General features: G+C 46.9%; 1 protein-coding gene across 1 annotated transcript; it reads right to left on the bottom strand.

The window, feature by feature from the left end:
* Positions 1–5,778: 5,778 nt before the first annotated feature.
* PCARE (photoreceptor cilium actin regulator) lies at positions 5,779–20,021 on the bottom strand. Its single transcript, XM_027850377.1, has 2 exons — positions 16,243–20,021; positions 5,779–5,908 (listed from the first exon to the last, which is right to left on the bottom strand). The coding sequence occupies exons 1-2, from the start codon at positions 20,019–20,021 to the stop codon at positions 5,779–5,781; spliced, it is 3,909 nt and encodes a 1,302-aa protein (XP_027706178.1).
* Positions 20,022–20,637: the final 616 nt, after the last annotated feature.

The following is a 20,637-nucleotide window of genomic DNA, read 5'->3' as shown; positions in this document are numbered from 1 at the left end:
GGCTCCCTACTCCCACCCCATTGCCCCTTCCCGTGCCTGCCCCTCCTTTTTCACCCTGGCTCTCTTTTCCCACATCCTATTTCCACTGCCCTGTTGACTGGAGTTTAGCCATGTCCCATCCCACTGTTGATACCCTACAAAACCTATGCTTTCTCCTCTGGTTCAAGGCCCTCGTGTTGTCCTGGTGAAGGCCAAGTTCTCCACTGAGCACCCCAACGGACTTGCCTGCCCTGCTCAATACCCATCCCACCTTTCCAGTAGCTGCCATGTGTCCAGCTGTTCCTGGACAGCCTGACCCCAACCCCCTGGAACTTACCACTTTCATGTCAGGGAACATATTCTTTAATGCATCCAAAATAACAATAGCTAATCTGATAAAAAAAAATAGTCTGTTTTGATGGTGCTAATGGGATAGGGCTAAAGGATCTTAGATTTACAGCTGGACAGGACCTTGGATGCCATCTAGCTCAACCCCCAGGGAACCATGTACATTTCCACCTTCCAAAATCATGCCCTGCTTTTGTTTATGTAACGCAAAGGGGTGACTCTAGTAATCGTGGAGATCTGGAGCCAAGTGATAATAATAATGGTAACAATAACTATAATAATATGCAGCTACGTGGTGCAGCAGGTAGTGTACTGGGCCTGGAGTCAGCAAGACTCATCTTCCCAAGTTCAAATCTGGCCTCAGACACTTACTATTAATGGAATCCTGGAGAAGTTACTTAACCCTGTTTGCCTCAATTTCCTTATCTATAAAATGAGCTGGAGAAGGAAGTGCCAAACTACTCCACTGTCTTTGCCAAGAAAACCCCAAATGGGGTCACAAAGAGTCAGATATGACTGAAAAACAACTACATAACACAACAATGATAACAGCTAACATTTATATAACACTTACTATGTGCCAGGCACTGGGCTTAGCATTTTACAATATCTCATTTCATCCTGACAACAACACTGGTGGGGTAAGTGCTATTATTATCCTCATTTTACAGATGAGGAAACTGAGGTTAAATGACTTGTCCAGGATCACACAGCTAGTAATTATCTGAGGCTGGATTTGAACTCAGGTCTTCCTGACTCCAGTGCTCTATCCACTGAGCCACCTAGTTGCCTCAAGTAGGAGAGCAGGTCAGGGCAGGCTGATTAAAAAGGTGTTTTTGGTCCAGGTTGACTCTCAGAACTGCTCAGAATACACCGTTGAGGTAATTGCATCTCCTTCTGTCTGCTCCCTTCTTCTCAATATGAGGAAAAGCAAGAGTAGTGATAGTTTTCCTCTTGGGTTTTTGAAAGTCTTATTTCATGAACCACAGTTTTACCCTCTAATAAGCCTACTCATAAGTTGGGGGGAGGATGCTTGCAGGGTGTCATTTTCTACTTGGCGCCTGCTGTAGGAAAGACAAAAGCTTGGAATTTGCACGACGTACCCACAACAATCCTTTTGCCTTTAGCACACAGCCAAAGAATAGTATCCTGTTGTCTCTGAGACTTTGGAAGTCCTTCCCATGCTAAGTGTGCACTGTTTGCTATGTGATGGTGCAAGCTCTGGAGGTCCGTTGAGACAGAATCAGCAGAGCTTCAGGGATGCAGCAGAACACGTAAAATGCCATAACTGTGAGGGAAAAGCAGGGGAACGACCTATATCTTAGACCTGGCTTCATCCCCATGTCCCTGGGATAAGCAGCTTTGCTAAGGAGCTTCAGAGTAAATTCCTGTGAAAGACTTTATAACTTCAAGAGAGGTAAAGTACTCTCCATATTATTCTTTGGATAGCACCCATAGTAATAACTCCTATTTTTATACTGCTTTGTGGTTTACAAAGCCTTTTTCTCAGAACCTTGTGAAGTAGGTAATGTGAGGATAGGGACTGGGGTACTGTTGTTCCCAAAGAGGACCAATGACATCAGGAGGGTGATGTCTTGACTTATAAGTGATTTAAGTGAAGCAGAGCTGTTCGGAGTCATCAGCCTCACTTTCTCCTCCAGGCACTGGAGTCCAATGGCAAGATTTAGGTCAGAATAACCGGTGATGGCCCTGAATGCAGGGGGAGATCTTGGCCTTTTCAAGCTAAGGTCTTTTTCAAGTCTCAGTTTGTCTGAGGCAACACCCATTCAGTGATTCAAGGCTAGGTAAGAATTGAGGCGAAAGATGGCCTAATTTGACTTCACAAAAGAATCAGTCTGGGAGGGGAATACCCTCAGAGTTTCAGAAACAGAACAGAAATAGAAACTGACTCAGAGACTGGGGGAGGATAAAATAAGGCTGGGATTGGACCTGGTATAGGAAATGCCTTCTACCAACACACATCGGGCCCTTCTCTGGAACTTGGAACCCTAGAGATCTGCCCAGAGTCAGAGCCAGCATGTGTAAAAGGCAGACTTGGCAACACATCTTCCTGGCTCCAAGGCCAGCTCTCTATCCATTATACTGATGGGGTGCTTGGGTGCTTGTGTTTGTACTTGGACCCCAAGTTCTCCCTAGTCTCAGAAACACTGTCTCTGACAATCACTCCCCAGCCCAAGGACACTGTGCCTAGCAATTACTCATGCGTGGGCCCCAGCAACACCCTTATCTCTCTTTCTGGTGTAGCTACACAAAGCTGGGTGAGAGAATGTTGGGCTGCTCAGGCCTCAGCCCTCAGATCATGTCTCTGGAAGCCTCCCAATTCCTTAGTAAGTTCCTGTCTTGTGAGAAAGCTTTCCCTTGTTGTCATCAAGACAAAGGGAGAGGAGTGCCTTGCCCAGCCCAAGGAGTTTTGTCCTTGGCTGGCCCAAGGACTCCTCCTCCTGCCAGACTACCAAGATCCATACCTCTGTCATCTCCCTCCTTGTCTGGTATGCTCCCTATACTTTCCCATCCATAGCTCCCAAAGACACCTGGATCTTTGGATTACCTAATCAGTACCCCTGGCATTCCTTTCAGATGCCCTTTTCCGTATAAACCCTAGCTCCATCCTCAGTCTCTCACAGGTTCTTTAAGAATCCTTGCCCGCTGAAAAGCATAACAATAAATCTCCGCCACCTTGACTTAAAGAATCCTTGAATCTGTGAATTCATTCCAGATGACTCCATCCTGTACTCCAATCTTTGAGGGGTCTCAACCTCTTAGACTGCAACAATACCACAGGTAAATGTAATGGGGGATAAAATATCTACGTCCATTGGATTACTGCAGTTCTGTTGTGTTTTGCTTTGGCTCCAACCATAAGAAGAAAAGAGCTGAGAAAGGGGGTGGGGAAGGGACATATGACAGTTCTGAGCCATGTAAAATGCAGACTGAAGGTCTCAAAGTGAAGAGACAAGGAAGAGAGAAGGGGGGAGGAAACAGAATAAGCATCTGTATGGTACAGGCATTTTACAAATAGCTCATTTGATCCTCACAATGACCCTGGGAGGTAGGTACTATTATTATCCCTGTTTTGCAGTTGGGGAAACTGAAGTAAACAGGGCTCAAGTGACTTGCCCAGGGTTACATGGCTGGTAAGTATCTGAGGCTGGATTTGACTCCAGGCCCAGCGTTCTATCCTCTTCACCACCCAGCTGCCTCCAGGTGGCAGATGATGAATGGGGCAGTGGTAAGAAGCAATTAAAGGTCTCTTTAAAAAACTCTGGCCATCAGATCTTCTGCCTGCACCTGTTTATAGCAACTTGACCTGCGCCATGAGGAGAAGCTGAGGTCTGGATCCTGAGTTCCTGGGTCATTCTAGTGACTGGCTCTCCTACATACACAAAAGTTAGAAGCTAGGTTGTATTTTGCTTACTCACAGGAGTGGCTGTGGAGGGGCTAAACCCATCAACTGCATCTTTGTTAGAACTCCTGGGGTTGGGATCACCTGTGGACTGGTTAGGGTGGCCTGGGTGGAGGAGAGAAGCAGTGGGCATGCAGCCATGAGGTCAATGTCTTGTTATGTGCTGTTTATTCCTTAATTTAATGTTATGTTGTATTTATTCCTTTTATTCTTTGGAGAGAATAAAGTACTGTACACAGTATCCAAGTGTCCCTCTCCACTCCTGTGAGGAAGCAGTCATGGAGGCTAGGGCTCAGTGGAAAGTGGCCAGTTCAGGGAGGAGGTGGGAGGGAGCTTAGAGGGTAAATCCACGCTAACTGCAGCCCTTGGACTAGTGAGATGGCACAGCCAGCCCGAGAGAGGCGGTGCTTAGGGATGACGCACCCCCTTTCTGACAATTTGGCCTGAAAGAGCTCAGAACTTCCCCAGTATTCCCCTTCTGGTAATGATGGGGTGTGGGCCCATCATTCAGTTTCAGAAGCCGAGACCTTTGCCCCTTTTGCCAAAAAGAATTTGGCTCCCATTTGTCTATGGGCCCCAGAAAGCCCTTAAACTTTTCTTACTCTGGTCTCAAACAGTTCCTTATGGACTCCCCTTATCTCCCTTTGAAAGTGCTGGCCCCACCTTTTGATCTCATTCAGATGCCTTTCAAACTTCTTCCTTCCAATTCCTCTCATTATCTATTCCCATTGTCTATTCAATCTCTCAGACCTTCCAATCGGAATTCTCACCTAGACCCTTTTCCCAGCCCCCTCCTCTGGCCACCCAAAGTTCCCTTAGTGTATATAAGATCTACCCTGGCCCCCATTTGAATGAACGCTGAGACTCTCTCATGCCCACTCATCCTTACAGGCATCACTTGGCCTATGTGATTGATCTCTAATAAAACTTTCCTCTGGCTGAAAGAAGATTTGGGTTGAATTCATTCAGGCAGGGCCCGTGTCGCGATATTGGGGGTTTCCAGCACTCCCAAACCTCTAGACCTTATCAGTAGGACTGGGGAGCACATAGCCACCCACGGAGCGCTCCCGGGGGGGGGGGGGGGGAGGGGGTCCTGGCACACCTAGTACCTAATTATCTTTGACGATAAGAACAGGACAGTAATCAACACCTGGTGGTTAATTATTTTTAGTCTCATTTTATAGATGAGGGAACTGTCTCAGAGAGTTTTAAGTTGTAGTCCACTTAGGATAATTGAAGGAACACCAGATTTGGAGTTAGAAGAGACCTGGGTTCAAATCCTGCCTCTGACGCCACCTGTGTGAACATTAAGAAAGTCACTCAACTGCTCTGAGCTTCAGTTTCCTTATCTGCAAAATAGGAGGTAATAATCCTTAAAGTAACTACTTCCTAGGGCTGTTGAGAGGATTAGGTGAGAGAGAATTAAAAACCAAGTGCAAAGAGCTTTGAAAATCACAAATCTTCAAGTGCTTTATAAATGCCAGTCATTATACTGTTATTCTATGACTTGCCCAAGGTTACACGGCTAATATGTGTCAGCTCTAAGACTCAGACTCAGGTCTTCTGACCTGAAGGCCTTAAAGATCCTCCTGACTCTTCACGAAAGCAGAAACACAGCCAAAGCTAATGAAGACTTTTCTGAGATGGTTTATATAGATATAAAATGCTACAGACAGAATAAATGGTCACAAACCTGGGCCCTCATCCCCAGGGCAAGGCTAGTACTTAACAGAATAAGCAACATAGCCCAGGCTTCTAAAATCTCCTTCCTTCTGGATCCCAAGATAAAGGGACCCTCTGGCTGGAAAAGAGAGGTCTGCAGAGCTGACTTCCCTGGAAATGGCATCCAAACGAGAAAATGGACTAGCTCAGCGTTAGGCAGCATCGTTTCCAACTCAGGGCAGGTCTTGTGTGACTGTCGCTGGCTCTCCTCCAGCTCATTCAGGTTTGGGGTGATGGGAGACTTCCCTGAAAGAGCCTCCTGGGAGGACTGGCTTCTGGGTGGCACTTTGAGTCGGTCCAGACTTTCACTCCCTCTGGAGCCCTCGACCAATCACGTACAGGTCAGGGTGGGATGCCCACTTGCTGCTTCCCTTCACGTCTGATAAGCAGAGGTTATTCCAAGGTGCCACTTCCTTTGGGGAATTCTCCTCCGAGCTGCAAAGAGAAAAGACAGAAGCCATAGGGTAATAGAAGGAATGGTGGATGTGTGATTGGCTCTGATGCTTAATCAGCTGTGTGACCATGGGCTAGTCGCCTAACCCCTCTGATCCTCAATGTCCTCTTCTGGAAAAATGCAGTTATAATACCTGTAGTGTCTACCTCACGGGCAGTTCAATCAATTAGTAAACATTTATTAAGCACCTACTTTGTGCTAGGCATTGTGTAAGTGCTGGGGATATGAAAAGAGGCAAAAAACAACCCATGCCCTCACTCAGCTTACAATCTAATAGAGTTGTAAGGACAGTGCTCTGTGAGTCTTAAAGGTCCATTTACGTGGACATTGAGTTATTATTTATTAATCCTTGGTATACTGGATAGCCTTTCCCCTTTTGTTTGTTTTTCAGTCAAAGACAAGTTTTATTAGAACATCTGCCATATTGGTCAGACTCTTAAGGAATCTGAACATTAGTGAGCTATTGGCTGGATTATAAGAATCTAAGCAGTGACTAGATTTTAAGAATTTGAGCACCTCAATGGAGACAAGATAGACCTTAAATACAGAAAGGCTATGGGAGGGATCTAGGAGTGGCCAAGTAGTGGAGGGTGGTGGGGTGGGTACTCTGAGGTAATAGAACCTGGACCAAGAGAGGATGGAACCTAGATAGGATTAAGGGTGGGAAGTGGCCTGGGGCCATAGGGAAGTAAAACAATGGAGGGCTAAACTAGGTTAAGGGTAACAGATTTGGGAGATTGGGCCATAGGTGATAATCAAATGGAAGTTCTTCTTGTGTAAGAACCATGTGTTACTCTTTCTGTTCTCTCCCCTGACAGTGCCTAGCATAGTGCTCAGCACTGTGGAAATGGGAATAACTCAGTGTTAATCTACAACAAAAGTTCATGTTCTCTCTATGGATGTCCACTACCTGCTATTCTCAACCAAGCAATGCTCTTGGGAGCTGCAGGGGCTGGAATTTTGTTATGGTTTTTCTCTTCAAAAGGCAGGTTTCATTTGTTTAATGAAGGGCTGAACCTGGCTCATTTTGTTGACATGACTTCACTGTACCCAAAGGCACCCATCAAATGGCACAGTCAAAGAAGGGAACCCAATAGTAACCCAATGTAAGTCCCTAGGCCAATGGATGACTGAATGACAGCCCATTACTGTTGGAGCTGTCCTTCTCCGGCCCCCCCCCCCCCAACCCAAGAAGAGATGAAAAGAGGAGCTGGGGCTTAGATGAGCCCTTCCTTTGTAGGGCTTCTCTACATCCAACCCATACTAGAGGGGGATTTATTTTAAAAGGCAGTCCTAGTGATTAGCTACCACCTAAGTGATTCAGTTATTCCCAAAGGGCACATTGCTCTCTTCCTTCTCCAATCCATCATCCATATAGATATCAAAGTAACCTTTCTAAAGTAGATGGTACAGTAAAAAAAGAACAATGGTTGTGGAGTTAGAAGACCTGGATTCAAATCCTGCCTTGGAATGAGTATTACCCATGTTACCCTGAGAAAGTCATTTTACATTGCCTGGGCCTCAGTTTCCTCATCTGTAAAATGGGGTTGGTGTAGATGGCTGGGTTCCTTCCAGCTTTAGATCTGTGATTCTATGAATAGGTCTGACTGACATTGCCTCTCTCCTGTTCAAGAAACTTCAATGGCCCCCTCTTGTCTCTTGGAGAAAATATGAAATCCCTAGCCTGGAGTTTAAAACTCTCCATAATCTGGCTTCTGCCTGCCTGCACAGTCTTATTTCATATCATTCCCCTTCATTCTATTTATTTCTGTTCTGGTCAAACAGGCTTACTAGCTGTGCCCTAAAAATGACAATCCACCTCCTGACCCGGTGTGTTTGCTCAGGCTGTGCCCCATATTTGGAATGCCCTCCCTCCCTGGCTTGCTCTGCCTCCAAGAAGCTGTAGCTTTCTCCAGTGCATGACTGAGGCTTCGACTCCTCCTGGAGGACTTCCTGATCCACTTGTTAACCAGCGCTCTCTAACCCCCTTGAAATTACTTAGTATATCCCTTTGAATTTATTTATTTGTGTACATGTTGTTTCTTCCCAGTAGAATGAAACTTACCTAAGGGGTAGGTGCTGGTTTGTTTTTGTCTGTGTATCTTAAATGCCTAGCATTGTTGTTTAGTCGTTTTCAGTTATGTCCAACTCTGTGACCCCTTTTGGGGTTTTCTTGGCAAAGATACTGGGGAGGTCTGCCATTTCCTTCTCTAGCTCATTTTACAGATGAGGAAACTGAGGCAAACAGGGTTAAGTGAGTTTCCCAGGATGGCAAGCTAGTAAGTATCTAAGGCTGGATTTGAACTCAGGTCTTCCTGACTCCAGGCCTGGCATTCTATCCACTGCACCACCTAGCTTCCCCAATACCTCAAACAGTGCCTGGCAAAAGGCAGGCCCATGATAAATAATGTTTATTGAATCAAATTGATTACAACCTTTGTAGGATTCACAACTGATAGCACTGGAGTGAAAAACTACAAATCCTGTGCTTTTCTCTACATTATTCTCCTGCATCATTTAGATGTGCAGTCTCCCCGGCTAGACTGTCAGCTTCTCCAGAACAGAAATGTTGTATCACCTTCATCTTTGTATTCCCCATCGTGCCTAACACAGTGCTGAGTGCTCAGAGGGCTATTGGGTGGGTCTTAGTTTACACTGGCAAACAGCTGGACAGAACAGTTGTAACCAGCACCTTGGGCAAGCACTGAATGCACCCTTAATGTTCCTAGGGAGGCTAGAGGGTCAGGCAGCTGCTGGGATGCCATCTGGTAATTTAGTAGCTCAAGTAATTATTTTGCTAACTAGGGGTGCTAAGCTCAGTTATTGCTGTGCTGTTGGAGGATTAAGAATGTTGTCAGCCCCCTTGAAATTTAGGTACCCTGGGTCAGAGACCCAGTTATGATGCCCTAGTTACCTCGGAGGGAATAATTTAGCAAAATCCTGGACCTTGGATTCTGTTAATAGATCACTGATTCTGATATGACTTTGTTTAAGTGACCCTGTGATTTCATTGACATAGGTAGTCCAAGTATTATTATCCCCATTTTACAGACTGGAAATCTGAGGCTCAGTAAGAGGTCTGGGACCACACAACTAAGTGCTGCAGTAAGGGCTCAGATTCAAGTCTCCTGCTTCCAAAATGAGTGGTCCTTCTGTTATACCATTCTTTATGTATTGGAAGTACCTTGTAACCATACAGGGAGACAGAAATACAAGCCGTAGTAGGTCCACATTTGAGATAACAGATAAGGAGTTGGGGATCCATTGTCTGTTCTGACTTTCCCAAGTTCCTTTGCAGCTTCCCACCCTCAAAGCCCAGTGAATTCCATTGCAGTGGAATTCCATTCCAGGGCAGTCACACAAACAAGGACTTTCAAGCATCTGCTGAGAGTCAGGTTAGGTGAAGACCAGAGTCCCTTCCTGCCCTCAGGACTATATAGCCTCGCTGGGGAGACCAGACCTGGATCTTGACATGAACAGTAAGACAGCGTAACAGCAGAAAACCAAATACGACAGTGTGGTACAGACAGTGAGCTGGTCTCTCAGATGATTCTGTCCAGGATCATTTGTTCCCGAATGTGCCTGGTGGATTTATGGGCCATTGTTTGCTCTTTCAGTCCCTACCCCTTCCTTAATAGGTATCCCTTCAAAGGAGAAAGCCCATGCCTTTGGTTCCCATACCTCCTCCACGGTTCTACTCTATCCCTTGATCCAGCATTTAAAGGAGAGCCTATGAAAAATAGAGTGGGGATTATTGGTTAGAAGTAGAAAGATTGCTGCCTGTTTTTTGTTTTTGTGTTGTTGTTTTGTTTTTTTTCCCATGCAATGGGGGTTAAGTGACTTGCCCAGGGCCACACAGTAAGTGTCAAGTGTCTGAGGCTGGATTTGAACTCAGGTCCTCCTGACTACAGGGCCAGTGCTCTAAGGATTGCTGTCCGAAGTGCTGATTCAGGGTCTGCTCTTGCTACCTGTTGGTCAAATACAAGTTATTTGACCTCTGGGCCTCTGGTTCCCCTAAACAATGAATGGGTTAGATTAAATGGATTGTAAGGTCCCTTCTAGCTCTGAAAATATAATCCTATGTGTTGGATGAGAATCCTAGATCTGGTACCTAGCCCTAGCCCTTGAGTCAGAAGACCTCAATTCAAATCCCACCTCTGATTCTTGCTACTTGTGTGACCTTGGCTAAGTTACTTAACTTCTCTGGGCCTTAGTTTCTCCATCTAGGCCCATGATGCTCTAATGTTACTGTTGTCCCTTTCCCTTGCATTTCAAGGGCTCCAAGCTTCCCACTCCCCTTGCAGTCAGCCTTCTATGTAACCTGACTGAGGAAGGCGGGTGGTGAGTGGGAGAGGGGTAGAAAGCAGGCAGGTGTTTGAGGGACCCATGGCAGAACTCTTACTTTGTATTTAAGGAAACAGGCTGATCCTCTTTTGAATCTATGTAATCTCCCAGCATCCTGAAACCTTAAGACCCATCAAGGGATTTAGTAGTGAAGGATTCCTCCGCCCACAAAAGAAGGGTACAGTGAACTGTCATTGGAGCTGCTGATCTCTAAGTACAGGATAGAAACATCATTCTCATTTTCTGGAAAAAAATATAGACCAAGAATTTCTGCCAACAAAGGTCAGGGAGCTTGGGCAGGCAGAGCTTGGCTGCGCTTGCACAGAGCTGTTTCAAGGTGTTATGGGGGAGTTGCCTTGGGTTGGATAATCCTTCCCTAAGTACAAACCAAGTGGCCTTTTGCCACTGTCTGAAAGCATGACCCTAGGTCAAGCAGGGCCTACACCCCAATTGCATCTGTTCCAGGCCCAGAGACATACTTGGTATCTGTGGGTCCTCGAGATCACAGCATTTCAAATCCACCATCTCACTGTGGGACTTTGGGCAAGTTTAAATTTTTCTTTCTGAGGTCAGTTTCCTCATCTCCAAAATGAGAGTGTCAGACTCCATGAACTTCATTAAATGTCCATCTCTACTCTGAAATTCTATAAATTTATGAAAATGCTACCTCTGAGGTGATGATGTGCTTTTGTGCCCATCTTCAGTTGGTTTGCTTCTGCTTACCAAGTTCATAGGACCCCTTAACAGTCCGTGACACTCAGCAGCCAGCTTTATACTTGAAAGAGCTAGAGGAAATCATGAGGGAGGGGTGTGGGGGTGGCACAGTACAGTGTGGAGTCAGAAGACCTGGGTTCAAATCCTGCTTTATAATTTACTGCCTGTGTGATCTTGGACGAGGTACTGCATCTCTCTAGGCCTTACTTTCTTCCTCTACAAGGTGAGGGGATTGGCCTAGATCAGTGACTCTCAACCTTTTTGGTCTCAGGAACCCTTTAAACTCCAAAAAATTATTGAGGACTTCCCCCCAAAGAGCTTTTGTTTATGTGGATTGGATCCTATTGATAATTGTTGTTCAGTAGTATCTGACTCTTCATTACTGCTTTTTGGGGTTTGCCTGGCAAAGATACTGGGGTTGTTTTCCATTTCACACAACTAGTAAACGTCTGAGGCTGGATTTGAACTCAGGAAGAGGAGCCTTCCTGACTCCAGGCCCAGCATTCTATCCACTGTACTACCTAGCTACCAAATGATGTTGTTCAATTGTTTTTCAGTCATGTCCAACTCTCTGTGATCCCATTTGAAGTTTTCTTGACAAAGATACTGGGATAGTTTGTCATTTCCTTTTCTAGCTCATTTTACAGATGAGGAAACTGAGGCAAATACGGTTAAGTGACTTGCCTAGGGTCACACAACTATTAAGTGTTTGAGGCCAGATTTGAACTTGGAAAATGAGTCTTCTTGACTCAATGTCCAACACTCTGTCCATTGCACCCCTTAGCTACCCTATTGATAATTGCCATGTTAGAAATTAAAACATAATATTATTACAAAAATAGTTTTGATTTCATGGATGCCCTGAAAGGGCCTCAGTGATGGGACAACTACACTGAGAAACATTGGCCTAGATCTCGTACGGCTGTAAATTGATGATCCATAATCCTAAAGAATCATAAAAATGCAAAGTTTTGAAAGACCTTCATTAGGTGCAGTGCTGTCTGGAGACAGGGGAATGGACTAAACGAATCCTAAAAATCCCTTTCAACTAGGTTAACAACAATAATAGCAAACATTTGGGTAGTACTCTAAAATTTGCAAAGTTCTTTCTTTTTAGGTAATCTTATTTGTGCTCACATGAACCTGGCAAAGGAGTTGCTGTTATTACCCCCATTTTACGGATGAGGAAACTGAGGCAAACAGAGGTTCAATGACTTGCCCAGGGTCACACAGATAATACACGTGTGAGGCAGGATGTGAACTCAGGTCTTCAGGACTTGAGAGCTTCCTATCTCTTCTGTATTACCAATGTTCCAAATTTATTGGGATGGGATCATTAGTAGGACTATTATTGGGATTGTCTAGTCCAACTCCCTTGTTTTACAGAAAGGTTACATTATTTGGGAAAGATTGAAGACAAAGGGAGAAAGGGATGGCAGAGGATGAGATAGATAGTTGAGTAATGGACGCAATGAACATGAGCCTGACAGACTTCGGGAGATAGCGGAGGACAGAAGATCTTGGCGTGCTGTGGTCCATAGGGTCATGGAGAGTCAGACGTGACTGAACAACAATACCACCAAAGAAGTTATTTGCCCTGGACCATACGGGTGGTACATAGCAGAGCTGGTATTTGAACTCAGGTCCTTTAACTCCAAATTAAAGTACTTTTTTCATTAGCTTTTCTATTCCTAGAAAAGAAGAGCAGGATTTTATTCCTGCACAATTTTATGTTGTTTGATTACTGGCTCCTGCTGCTTGGAAATGCCAGGGTTTCTAATCATTGTGTTTTTTTTTATTGTTCCTCTTCAAGTCAGTAGTTTCCAGGAAGGCTCCCCTTTAGAACTCTAATGATAAAACAAGTGAATGGTTTGAGGAGGAACATTAATAATTTGCCCTCAGCTTCCCAGCTGTGGGCAACTCATCTTCGGTTTAAGAAATGAGCAACATCATGGAAAGATTCTTATAAATAATCCATACCTCATTTCCTCTTGTGGCTGGGAAAATTCATGTGGTTCTTAACTATGATGATGTACAATTTTCCATGGATCATGGTGTTGTAGTTAATGTTGGCTGAAAAGTAGAAAGTAAGCTCCCTGAGGACAGGGACCATTTTTGTTTTGTCTTTGAATCTCCAGAACACAGCACCTGGCATGCTTTAGGGGAAACAATCTTAGCTTTGTGTCATGGACCCCTTGGGCAGTCTGGTGAAGCCAGACTCAGAATGTGTTTAAATGCATAAAATAATATACATACATATACAAAATAATATACATAAGGTTCCAAAGGAAACCAATTACATTGAAATAAAAATGTATTTTTTCCCCATCCAAGTTCATGTACCCCTGAAATCTATTGTCAGACCCCAGGTTAAGAACCCCTGCCTCATGGAGGGACATGGAGTCAGCAGAGTACAATGGAAAGAGACCTGAATTTGGAATCAAAGGACTCTGATTCAGCTTTCAGTTCCATCACCTATGTGATCTTGGGCAAGGCTCCAAATGTGATCTAAGGCAAAGCTAGACCTCCATTTAAATCCCTCTTCTGACAGTTACTATTTGCTTACTATCTGAGTGACTTTGGAGAAGTCACTTCACCTCTGAGCCTCAGTCTCCTTATCTGTAAAATGAGAGGCTTGGGTTAGAGAACCTCTGAAGCCTCTTCCAACTCTAGACCTATGATCCTCTAATGTTACTATTCCTTTCCCCAGTGCTTCAGGAGCTATAGCCTTCCCACATACCATTTATCCAGTCTTCTTTGTAAGCTGCGAGGGATAGCTAGGTGGTGCAGTGGGTAGAGTGCCAGGCCTGGAGTCGGGAAGACCTGAGTTCATATCTGGTCTCAGACGCTTACTAGCTGTGTGGCCCTGGGAAACTCACTTCACCCTGCTCGCCTCAGCTTCCTCATCTGTCAAATGAGCTGGAGAAGGAAATGGCAAAGCACTCCAGGATCTTTGTCAAGAAAACCCCAAATGGGGTCAAGAAGAGTCGGACATGAATGAAACAACTGAACAAAAGCAACAACTTTGTAAGCTGACTTAGGAAGGTGGGTGGTGGGTGGGAGAGGGATAGAGAGAGAGGGGTAGTGTGCCTGATGCTCAGACCTTTAAAATGAGGCTGTTGGACTCAATGACCTCCAAGGGCCCTTCCAGCCCCAAATCTGTGATCCTAGGGTTTGAGTTCGAATTGTGACTCTGCCACCTCCCCCATTCGGCTGTTGTGAAAATCAACCACGAAGGAGTCAATAAAGCATTTCATGACAATCCCAAAGCACAGTGTGAAGGGTGAGTGATTCAGATCTCACGAGTGGGTGAGCACTGATGGAACGGAAAGGAAGACCCGAGGTCTAGCCCTGTCTCTGTCATTAACCAGACACGGGACCTTAGGCAAGTCATCTGCAAACCATGCAGAGGTGACCCAACTCGTATTGACTCACCCGTCAAAAAGGACCACGGACTTGGAGTCAGAGGTCACATGCTGACTTTGCCTCCTATTACCCTTACTTGGTGGGTGAGTCGGGGAAGTCGTCTCCTCTCTCCGTGCCTCAGTTTCCTCACTGAGGAGGCTGGACTCCATGACCTCCAAGGTCTCTTCCAGCTCTAAATCTAGAAGCTTTTGACCAGTCTATCTCCACCAGGTAATAACAATAGCTGACATCTACATAGCGCTTGAAAGTTGGCAGAGAGCTCCACCGGCAGTATCTCAATTCATCCTCAGAATCAGGCCGAGATGGAGGTTGCCTTCCCATCATTGCTCAAATGAGGAAATTGATGAGGCCCAGAGGAGCTGGATTAGAGGCCGAACTTGAACTCAGATCTTCTTGCCTACCCTGCTAAAGGGGCAGTCGGGATGTGAACTTAGTTATTATGACTGCAGCTCCGGTGGCCTTTCCACCTCTCACATGCCATGACCCTAAGAAAAAGCAGTCAAAATATATTTAAAGCCAGACATCCCATGAAACATTCTTCTTCCCTCCATGAAAGTGAAAGGCTGGATTCACTCTCTGTTTAGAAAGAGAATAGTATCTCTGCCTCTGGGAAAAGGAGGTGAGGCCTGCTTAGGGTCAGGATGGGGAATCCAGCATGTTCCCCATTGGCACTCCCTAACCCCCCAGGCCTTTCCTGCAGCTGCAGCGAGGGCTGTAAGAACTGCCTAGGTCGAGTTCTCCTGCACAGAAACCTGTTTTCTAGAGTAGCTGCCAGGGAGCCTAAGGAGACCACATCCCCGGATGAGTTAGCCCTTTCATCCCTTTCCTATTCAGGAAAACGTAGAATGAGGGGCAGCTGGGTGGTGCAGCAGATAGAGCATCAGCCCTAGAGTCAGGAGGACTTGAGTTCAAGTTCAGCCACTTACTATTTGTGTAACCTTGGGCAAGTCAATTTACCCCGCTTGCCTCAGTTTCTTCATCTGTAAAATGGGCTGGAGAAGGAAATGACAAACCACTCCAGTATCTCTGCCAAGAAAACCCCCAATGGGGTGGGAAGAGTCCAACATGACAGAAACCGACTGAACAACAGCAAATGTGAGGGGCTGGGGTAGATGATTTCTGAGGGCTCTGCTGACTCCAACAGTCCCTGCTTCTCCCTCGGTTCAAGTCCCAGCTCTACCTCTAACTGGCTGTGTGACCACGGGCAAGTCACTTAGTCACCAAAACTCATGTTGACATATCACCTAGCTCTATAACACCTTTTCATTCCAGTAATGCTGACATTCAAATAGGCTTGTAAAGGGCTGCATATAGAGTATCTCACTTGATCCTCATACCAGCCCGATGATAAGGGTTACAGTTATTCTGGTTCCTATTTTAAAGATGAGTAAACTGCAGCTAAGATCGGTTAAGTGATTGGCCCAGGGCCACTAAAGGGTTGGGGACAGGGTTGGAATCCATGTGTTCCTGACTCCCAGTTGAGCATCCAATCCACTATACCATGCTGTCTCAACAACCCTGTGAGGTGGGTTATTCCAATATTAGGCCCATTTTGTAAGTGTGGAGACTGAGGGTCAGAGAAGTGAATTGGCTTGCCTAGGCTCCCTGGCCAGTCAGTATCAGTGCCATTATTGTGGCCATAGGTCTCCTAACTCCAGGGCTCTTTCCATTTCACTACACTGCCCCTTAATTAACACTTTAGCTTTCCAGGCCTCAGTTTCCTCACCTGTAAAGTGAATCTGTTGGCAAGAGGCTCTCTAAGGTGCCTTTCCACTTTAACCTTCTGTGGTATGACACAGCTAAAAGACAATGAGCTTGGGGCCAGCCATACCTGGTCTGGGTGCATAGTTCACTTGCGGTCCCAACAGAGGCTGAGCCCGGCAGCCGGAGGCGCACTCTTGGCCGATGGTCAGAGGCAGTCCTTCTGATGAAAGGCTGAGGGTTGAGAGCACACAAGGCCAAGCTCCTCTGGGGCTCCCCCCACTGCCTTGGGAGCACCATGGTTCTCTTAGCCTCTGCTGCCTTCTCCGGATGCTCCCCACCCTCTATGGGTGATCCTTTGGGGGAGGATAGGGGTTTGGCCTCAAACAGAGAGGAGGTTGCAGGACAAAATATGGAGCAGGTGTTGGTGGCCATTTTGCCTGGAGCTGGATCACTCTCCCCCCATGAGCTTGGCTCCTTGGGTTCCTGGGATGGGGAGGTTGGAGGTGTAGGGGTGGAGCCAGAGGAAAGAGGGCTCACTTCTCTGTAACTGACCGGTGGGCTTGAGAGCTCTTGGGGAGCTGGTAGGCTCTGAGGGACTTCTGTGGGAGAACTGGGATTTTTGGGTTGGAGGAGCAGAGAAATTGATTTTCTTGATGCCGGGGGGCTTGTTGTCTTGGGGCTTATTGGGGGGCTAGGTGTCCTGGCCCTGACTGGAGGGCCTGTCCTAGGGCTAACAGGTGGGCTGGACTGCCTTTGCACGTGAGGGAGACTTGGCTGTGTCGGCAGCCCAGTAGGTCTTTGTGAGGCGAGTGGGCTAAGGTTTCTCTTCTCAGTCCTGTGTGTCCAATGTATCCTTGTAGGGGAGATTTTCCTGACCAGAGGCGGGCTCTTCTCTTGGCCCTGCCTCAGCCCTTCGGATCGGGGTGGCCTGCACATACCAACTTCCTTGTTTCCACTCAGTCCAGCTGTGCTGCTGGGGTGGGGCAGAGGTATCACCTTATGGGGCTGCCTGTCCAGACTTGTGGCCTCTTCTACTTCTGGCTGTCTCTGGGCTACACCTGGTTTCTCTTGGCTGGGGCTGGTTCCAGGAGCATGGATCAGTTCAAAGGAGAGGTTTCTGGCTTTCCTCTCTGTCTTGGTGTCCCCTGACCCTTTGCCACTGGGAGGGATGGAGTTGGGCATATTTTTACTAGGCAGTAAGTCAATGGGATTCAGGGAAGCCTTCAGCCGTTGGGAAGACGATGTTTTCCTGGTGGGGAGAAGCCCCACCGAACTAAACTTATTGGGTACTTCAGCAGGACACCCTCTAGGCTCTGGATCTCCAGGGGTCTTCAGTGAATTGAATGAGTTGTCCATCAGGATTTCTGGAGGTGGGGGAGGGAGATCCTCTAAATCCTCCTCTGTTTCACTGTGTGGAGCACTCCTGGAGACTTGTGCCACTCTAGGGAGATGTGTGAAGATTGGTGCAAAGGGCCTCCAGTTTGGTCCCAATTTGGGGGGCTCTCCAGCTGTTCCTGGAGAAATCTGGTGCTTGGGATACAAAGGGACAAGCCCCCTATAAATAGGAAATCTGGAAGGCATGATGGGAACGCCAAATTTCTTGATGCCACTGACCTCCCCCGAGGGTCTGGGGCTCATTGGCATCACCATCTCTTCAGTAGGACTAAACGTTTCAATGAGTTTCTTGACAGATGGGCGAGGGCTACATCCCTCACCATTCCACCCTTGGATCTCAGGGGCCTCATTTTCTCTTTCCCAGGATATAGGTTCCTGGACAGGTGTGGTAGCCTTTGAAAGTGTCTCAGCTTTTCCTTTGCTGGGCTGCTGACTCTTAGAGTTGAGATCAGGTTTCTGCAAGACAATCCTTTCCTGACTAGGCAGAATGCTAAGGTTCTTGGCAAGGGAGGCCTTCAGCTTGCTAATGGAGGAGCCCTGGGTGGGCCTGCTTTTGCTGTCCAGACACAGCGTAGCTGTTCTGGGGATGTGGTGCTCCTCTTTGTTCTGTGCTTCCCTTTTTTTACGGAAGCCATAAAACATCTCTAGCCTCTGGCTGAGGTCCTTCTGGACCCTCCGCAGTTCCAGGAGTGTGGGGTCCTCAGCGTGGCCCTTGAGAGATTCCTCTGACTTGCATCTCTTTGGTCTCACAGACGACCTCTTGCCTTCGCTGACTGTGCTTGGCCTAGCAGGGAGGATTATCTTCTTTTCTTCATCCTCCATCCATTCCTTGTGTGCTGGCTGAGCTGGGACAAACTTGATTCTTTCGCTAATTGCATCCTTCATCTTGAGAATCATCTCTTGGGCCTGGGGACTCTCGATTCTTGTGAAACGTGGCCACAACATACTTTCCAGGAGAGCTGGGGAAGTTGTTGGCCTCAAAGACCGAGTCTCTCTCTGACTGTGACTCAAGCTAGTGGTGCCATCTTCATCATCGTCCTCCTTCTCCTCTGCATTGCTGTCCTCCTCATCAGCGAAGAGCAGAGGAGCCATTAACTTGTAGTCTCTGAAATGTTCTCCTTTCTCAGGGCCCCCAGTTTTTAATGCATTATGTGAAGACTTCTCCAGCTGCAGAGACCTGGAGTGTGTATTTGCTGGAGTTCCATCGGCGTGTAAAGCAATACCCAGTGCAGCTAGGCGAGTTCTTTGTGTTTCAAGAGCACAGTCCTGGGCTCTGCTGGACCCTGACTTCGATGGGTGATGCTGCCAGGCACCTGCTGACACCTTGATCTCCCTGTGGGATGAGACCCAAGGCTTCCTTTCTGTGGGCTCATCCAAAGAATCCCAGCTGGCCTGTTTCCCCAGTTTGTCCACAGAATGCAAAGACTCATTGTCAGCTCCAATGCCACTGTCTTCAGAATACAGAGGTCGATCATCGACCTTGGGCGAACCGGAGCCAGACACACAGCCTTTGAGGAGCCCAATAGCCTTCAGGAGGCACTGGTCCAGTTCTCCCTTAGCCTCTAGTTTTTTGTCCAGATGTTGGGCAGCAGAGTGGAGGTAGCTACTGGAGTCCTGCAGAGCACTGGAGGTGAGGGAGGTCACCGTGTGATGGAGAACCTGCATCCTGTTGGCAGTGTACTGTAGCAGCTGCTGGAGGAGATCCGGCTGCCATGGTGGGTCCTCCTTTCCAGCTGGCCAAGCTAGATGGGCTCCAGCTTCTTGGAGGAGGACTTCTCCATCATTGGCGATCTCTCCCAAGAGCTTGTTGATCTCATCAAAGCGCCAGAGCAAGAATCCCACCATTTGCTGGAGGTACTGCTGGGTTTGGGCAGCCTCATGGGCTATGCCCAGGATCGCTTCATATCTGGAGAGGCTGGAGTGCAGAAAGGCATAAGCCCTGTGGTGAGCCTTCACCAGGGGTTCAGGGAAATCCACCTTGTCTTTGGGCCCATAAGCAAGAAAGTCTTGGGCTTGACAGTAGCAACTCTCTTTCCCCAATATATGGTCAGTGGGAGTCTTTCCTTTTTTAGAAGACTCCTTGGCACTATGTCCCTTCTGTTCATTCCAGTAGAAGTCCTCCCCAGAGGAGTTCTGACTCCCTAACTGAGTATGCTCAGTCAAGTGTTTCTGAGAATCCATGATCTCTGACATGGCAGCTTCAGCATCTAGGGCCATGTGTCCAGGTTCCCTCCTCCTGCCTGGAGAGGGCTTTCCAGGGAACAGATGGAGACTTCGGGCTATGTTTTGATCCCTCCTGGGATCTGGATGCTCCCTCGCCTGCTGCCTCTGCCCCTGAGGTGAAGCTTCTCCATTGCCATAACAGGTGGAGCCTTTAACCAGCAAAGGGATGGACAGCCCGTCAGGGCCAGCCTGATGCGCTGACAAAATGCTCTTGGGTTTTTTCCAAAACTGGACACCACTCCTGGTCATACTGTTGACAATGTCACTATGGGAAGGTGCACACCCCATGGTTCTGAATGATTGTTTTCCTACTTTCCCATCTTTAGAGAATCAGATTAGAAATAAAAGCAAAAATCAGTCTCACCATTTCATCCAGCAGCATTGAGCATCCTGGGCAGGAATCCAGGCCCCTTTCTTTCCCTACCCTTCAAAAACCCCAACAACAACAACCCACCCATGCCAAGCTTGGTGCAGTGACCCATAGGTTACAATCAACCTCCTCTCATTTCTTTTAGCCCCCAACCCGAAGACTTGTTTTCCTTCTCAGTTTTGAATTCTCAGTGGCCAGTGAACAACAGGCAGATTCTAAAGGGCTTTACCCTAAGGAATTAAACGACCCTAGGGTTTTTGCTTGTGTCCTGACAGATGCGAATGGCAAATAAAGTCTTAAGCCTATTAAGTTAATCATGCTTCAGGAAGTCAGCATCTGCAGTGTGTTTCAACATACAGTGTTTCAGCATTTACTATTTCTGGAGATGGATTATTTCTGCACGTGTTTATGCTTTTAATCCTCATCCAACACTGTGTCGGAAATCAAGAGAAAAGGGCTATAATTGCAGGAGGGCTCTTGGAGAGACGTGCTGGAAGGAGATAGAGCAACCATGGAAAAGAGGAAGTGTCCTTT

This window comes from Vombatus ursinus, unplaced genomic scaffold, assembly GCF_900497805.2.
Source record: "Vombatus ursinus unplaced genomic scaffold, bare-nosed wombat genome assembly UNPS02009062.1, whole genome shotgun sequence".
NCBI lineage: Eukaryota > Metazoa > Chordata > Mammalia > Diprotodontia > Vombatidae > Vombatus > Vombatus ursinus.
This window is presented reverse-complemented; position numbering and strand designations above follow the sequence as displayed.